Genomic DNA, 5,400 nt, shown 5'->3' with positions numbered 1-5,400 from the left:
AACAGGCAGCTGGCTAACATCGTGGAGAGCATCCGGCAGCTGGGGCTGCGAGGGAGCCCGGGGACAGAGCCAGGGCTGGGGACCCCGCTCTGCGCCCAGCATGACGAGCGCCTCAAGCTCTTCTGCGAGGAGGACGAGGAGGCCATCTGCGTGGTGTGCCGGGAGTCCCTGCACCACCGCCCGCACACCGTCTACCCCATCGAGGAGGCCGTGCAGGTGTACAAGGTAGGGGAGGTTGGGGCACCGGGAGTCCCTGTTCTGCCCTGATGCATCCCAGGGGGATCAGCTGCTGGGATCCCACCACTCCTCTCCCAACAGCCCTGGTGGCACTGCTGGGAAAACAGAGCAGGGGGTGGCAGAGACAGCGGCACCCACCCAGCTGCTCTCATTGCAAGGGTGAGGCTGGACCTGCTGACTCCCAAATTGTGGAGGCACCTGGGTTTACCCCTATCCAGCTGGGTGCATGGAGGCAGCCTGGCTTCCTGCCCCACTGCCCTACCCGCCTGGAGAAAGGGGATGGTGGGTGCTGCCCTGGGGAGATTTTACCTTGGTGGAGGGGTACACCCAAAACCCATGTCCCAGTGATGCTTACAGCAGCATGCCACCAGGCACCCTGGCATTGCAGAGAGCAGTCACTTCGCTCTCCAAAACCTAAATAATGAGAACATGGGGAAAGCCTGAGGAGCATGGAGAGGGTTAATGCTCTGAGGGAAGTGAAGGGCACAGCTGCTGGGTGCGGGTGCCAGAGCTGGCACAGCCTGGCACTGGTCACGGTCCCCTGGCCAACCGCTGGCACCCGTGTTCCTGGGGCAGAGGGGGCCCGTCCGAACTGTGGCGCTCGGCAGGTGCTGCAGGGGCGAGCTGAGCCCATTCCTTCTCTTTTCAGGTCAAACTCCAGAAATCCCTGGAGCATCTTTTGAAGGAAGCGGAGGAGGTGAAGAAGCGTGAGTCAGCGGAAAGGATGAAAACCCAGGAGTGCAAGGCAGGTGCCTGTCTTAATTCTTAAAGAATGAGCTTCAGAGAGATCAGCATGAGAAAAATAACAACCCTGAATCGTCTTATCTGGGGCCATGAATTTGGCACAGTCCTCAGGATGAGGCATGTCCCCATGTCCTGCTGCTGTAAGGAGGAATGTTGCTGGAAACCAGACTCAGTGGCTGTGTGTGGCTCTATAAAAAAACTTAAAAAGTTTGCAAAGAGCAGCACGCCAGCTCCACCGAAACCAGGGAGCTTGTGTGCTGGTTAAACAAATAGACACTTTTTTAAAAAAAATTGCCTTTTGTTTTACAACGTGTCCTTGAGTTACAAGCCAGGCGTGAGCCGTATGGGGAGTTCTGCTTCACTGCAATAGGAACTAGAAGTATTTTCATTAGGAAAAAAAAGAGAAAAGCTGAATTACTGCATCTCTCTGCCTGACTCCAGGCAGTCCAAAGGAGGTGTGACAGGAGCTGCATTTCTTGTCCCTCCGGGGTAGAAGCTGGAAAGTAAAAGTAACTGCAGAAAAGGAAACGAAACTGCTGGACTGAGTTATCTGGCCCTGAGCTAGAGCTGATGATTAATCAGCTTTGGCAGGAAAGACAGGTTTCTCCAGACTCCCCTAGTTATTTGCTCCGCTCTCCTGCCTGCCTGCCACAGCCTGGCCGAGCGGGTGGTGGGTTTTTGGGGTGGCCCTGTGTGTCCGGTGGGCTGGGATGGGGCTGGGGATGAAGGCTGTGAAAGAGCCATGTCCATCTCCCCCCACATACCTGAGTCAGGGTTCTGGGGCCACAGCTCAGCTGCCTCCGGCTTCCTCCCAGCCCAGCGGCTATTGTGCTTTTTTGGTAAAAAGGAAAAAACCGTCACTTGTGAGCAGTGGAAGGGAAGTGTTATGACTGTCCTGGCTTATCAAGCCTTCGTGTCTCAGGTCCAAGAAATCATGTGTTTGGACAGAAAAATGAATGCAGTTCGGTTTCCTTTTGTTTGTCTTCTGCAATTTGAGGTTTCACGGTCCCAGCTAACCACAGCGTGTTTTCCTGGTACTTCAGATTTCCAGCCAAGTGCCAATTTTTAGGGCTCAGGTGAAAAGCCCCAAAGCACTGGCAGACCCTGCCTGTTGCTGCTGTAGCGAGAGCTCAGACACTGAGGAGTCCTCCCTGGCTCCCCTCTTCCACCCCTCCCCAGCCCTGAGGCTTCTTCCAGCTCTTTCCCATTGCTGTGGATATTTCCAGACATGGAGCATTTCCTCCAGGCTGCCCAAGCACTGGGTTAGGCTGGATCTGTCTGGAGGGCTGAGCTGTACCACATCTAATAAAAATCTACCCTTACACCTGATGGTACCTCCTTGCTGCCCAGCAGCCCCCCTGTCCCCCCATGCTGCACCAGGACATCATGGGACACCTGAGGTCCAGCTGAGCAGAAGTGCCCTGGGCAAAGTCCTGCTGCTGGTAAACTGAGGATGTGGGGTGCGTACTCAGGCAGGTGAAAGCACAGCAGTTAGCCCCTGGCTATTTTCTTTAAATAAATGCACTTATTTAAAAAATGCGGTGTTTTCCCAGGACCTGATGCCTGGCATGGGAGAATTGGGCTCTGTCTCAGCTGCCTGGCTGATGTTGCCTCACTTCACCCTGTGTGTCTTCCTATTGCAAGGAGACGGTGAAGAAGAAGCGGGAGAGGATTGTGAGCGAGTTCGGGAAGCTGCATCGACTGCTGGCCGATGAGGAGAAGCTGCTGCTCCAGAAGCTGGAGGAGGAGGAGAAGCGGATTCTGCTGCTGATCAATGAAAACCTGTCCAGGCTGGTGGAGCAGAAGTGCTTTCTGGAAGAGCTGATCCTGGAGATAAAGGAGAAGGCCCAGCAGCCAGCTGATGGGCTGCTCAAGGTCAGGCAGTGCCACCAGCCTCTGGACTTTGCCATCTGGCTGGGTGGCTGGGGCCAGGCTGGCTGGTGGGCGTGAGGCTCTGGAGGCCCACACCCAGAGTGGTTTTTCTCTTCTTCTTCTAGGACATGAAAAGCGTCCTGTGCAGGTAGGCACCCATGCTCGTTCGTTTTGCCGCCCTGGCTGCCTCCAGGCTCTAAGTGAGGTGTTTGTGTCTGCTCCATGCCATGCCAACCACCCCCTGCTCTGGTTTGGTCCTCCCTGGGGCTGGTGAAGTTGGGACTGGGACCAGCGGGGGCTGGAGAAGACTCCATCCTCTTCTTGTAGGGCCCCAGAGCCAAGATCATGCCTGACTGTGTGGTGTATGAGACATGTCCCCTCCTAAGGGATGTGCTGTCTTGTTCCTTCCTTCCCAGGGACTGGCACTGCCTCTTCCTGCGTCGTTTAGCGCTGGTGCTGATAAGCAGCAGTTATCCCAAATGCTCTTCACAGCCCAAGAGCTCAAGGGGGGAGTTGCATCTGTGCAGCCAACAGAAAGGCATTAACCTCCCCCCGGCAGGAGACTGGCCATGCCGTAGGCTCTGCATACAGCCCATGGGCATTGCTCTCCTTTCAGGTGCGAGGGAGTGAAGTTCCTGTCTCCCAGGGCTGTGTCTGTGTCCCTGAAGGAAAACTACAGCATCCCTGAACGCTGCCTGGGCATGAGGGACATGCTGAAGAAGTTCAAAGGTAATGCTGCTTTTGTGCCAGCTCCTCTCACACACGGGCTCTGGTCCTGTGCCCCCATACCCTGGGGCACAGGAAGGTTTCTTCCAGCTTTCTCCAGCTGGTCCCAGTTTGTGTGCTGATGAGTTCAGGCTGGTTTCATGGTGGGTGACCTTCCTTGTTCTGATCTTGGATGGGTTGTGAGGTGACCCTGAAGCCTAGGAGGTCATGTCTTGCCCATGAAGTGATACTTTCAGTGTTGGCTGTGTCTGCAGCTGTGCCAGGGGCTGCGGAGCCACCCTTGTTCTGTTCCTGCTCTGCACCCAGATGCCAAATATTTTGATGTGGTTTATGGTTTGCACGACTTTATGTATCACACTTCCCCACTGCTGGGCAGCGCAGGAAGCTGTGCAAAACCATGGACATGAGCAGATTAACATGGGAGGTAGAAAGAGCCCAGCATCCAGGTCGCAGGCATCCGCTGCAGACCCCTAAGCCCTGTCTGTCCCCCCACCCTTCTCTCGCTCCAGTGGACGTGACTCTGGACCCTGAGACAGCACACCCTGACCTCTCCCTGTCCGAGGACCGCAAGAGCGTGCGCCGCGGGAGCAAGAAGCTGCTCCTGTCCCTCTTTGACAACGCCAAGAGGTTCAGTACTGCTCCCGTGGTGCTGGGCAGTCAGGTCTTCTTCACGGGCCGCTGCTACTGGGAGGTGCAGGTGGGAGACAAGCCCGAGTGGGGTTTGGGGCTGTGCAGGGAGTCTGCCAGCCGGAAGGGCAATGTCCTCTTCTCCCCAAACAACGGCTACTGGGTGCTGCGGCTGCAAAGCGGGGGCAACTATGAGGCCCTCACCTCACCTGTCTCCCCGCTGACCCTGAGCGTGAGGCCCCGGCGCATCGGGATCTTCCTGGACTACGAGGCAGGAGAAATCTCCTTTTACAACGTGAGCGACCGCTCCCACATTTACACCTTCACCGACAAGTTTTCTGGGAACCTCCGGCCTCTCTTCTTCCTGGGTGCCTTTTTGGGGGGCAGGAACACAGAGCCCTTGGTGATCTCCTGGGTCAGGGACACGCAGGGGTCCGGGTGCATCATCCTATGACAGTGTCTGCCTTGGCTTCTCACTGGCAGGCAGAGACCTGGATGCCCAACCAGCTCCTCCCACGTGCAGGGCAGCACCGGGGAGATGGCTGTGTCCTTGCTGAGCACCATGGCATGGTCCCCACGTGCTCCTGGCCTGTGGGGTGACCCACCACGTGTGACACAACCGCGTGCCATGCTGGGGCTGGGAGGGGTGCTTTGCAGCAGGGATGTGCCATAGCCTGCTGTGCTGCCGATGGGGGCAGGGGAGCCTGCAGACCACCGCCACCCTGCCGGTCATCGCACGGGCGCATGAGGAGGGTGCACGCCCAGCCTGCCGTGTGGTGCTGAGTTTGGTGTGAGTTGTACTGGAACAAGGCAATAAAGGGTTGATCTGGGGAGCCCTGTGCAGTCATCAGTGCGGTTCTGTGGTGTGTCCATCCCTGTTCCTTAGCCCCAGCAATCCCCAGCGTCTCAGAGGGCAAAGGGTGCTGCTGGACCTGGTCCTCTGGCCTGGAGAGGGTCCCCAAGAGATCCTGCTGTGGCATTGGTGGGACACTGCAGCAAGCTGGGCACCTGCCAGGTGGGGATTCGGTAGCTGCAGCTGCTTGTAATTGGTCACGATTCAGCCTCGCAGTGTTGAGATCTTGGGTGAAGGCAAGGAGACATCTGTATGTGGGTACCGCACTGCCTGGTGTCTCCTGGGCTGCTCTCTCTTGTCCTCTGGAAGGGAGATCACCTCCAGTTCAGTAGCTCCAGCCC

At 57.0% G+C, this 5,400-nt stretch overlaps 1 protein-coding gene across 1 annotated transcript in view; it reads left to right on the top strand.

Annotated features, from left to right (window-relative positions):
• The window catches only part of LOC104548847 (E3 ubiquitin-protein ligase TRIM39-like), a 5,191-nt gene extending 531 nt beyond the window's left edge, over nt 1–4,660 (top strand). Inside the window, exons 2-7 of the mRNA XM_010194975.1 lie at nt 6–225; nt 887–982; nt 2,626–2,856; nt 2,979–3,001; nt 3,470–3,582; nt 4,089–4,660. Coding sequence (XP_010193277.1) covers nt 6–225; nt 887–982; nt 2,626–2,856; nt 2,979–3,001; nt 3,470–3,582; nt 4,089–4,660 — 1,255 coding nt within the window. The remainder of the gene's footprint in view (nt 1–5; nt 226–886; nt 983–2,625; nt 2,857–2,978; nt 3,002–3,469; nt 3,583–4,088) is intronic.
• Nucleotides 4,661–5,400: the final 740 nt, after the last annotated feature.

Source organism: Mesitornis unicolor, unplaced genomic scaffold (assembly GCF_000695765.1).
Source record: "Mesitornis unicolor isolate BGI_N332 unplaced genomic scaffold, ASM69576v1 scaffold40141, whole genome shotgun sequence".
Classification (NCBI taxonomy): domain Eukaryota; kingdom Metazoa; phylum Chordata; class Aves; order Mesitornithiformes; family Mesitornithidae; genus Mesitornis; species Mesitornis unicolor.
This window is presented reverse-complemented; position numbering and strand designations above follow the sequence as displayed.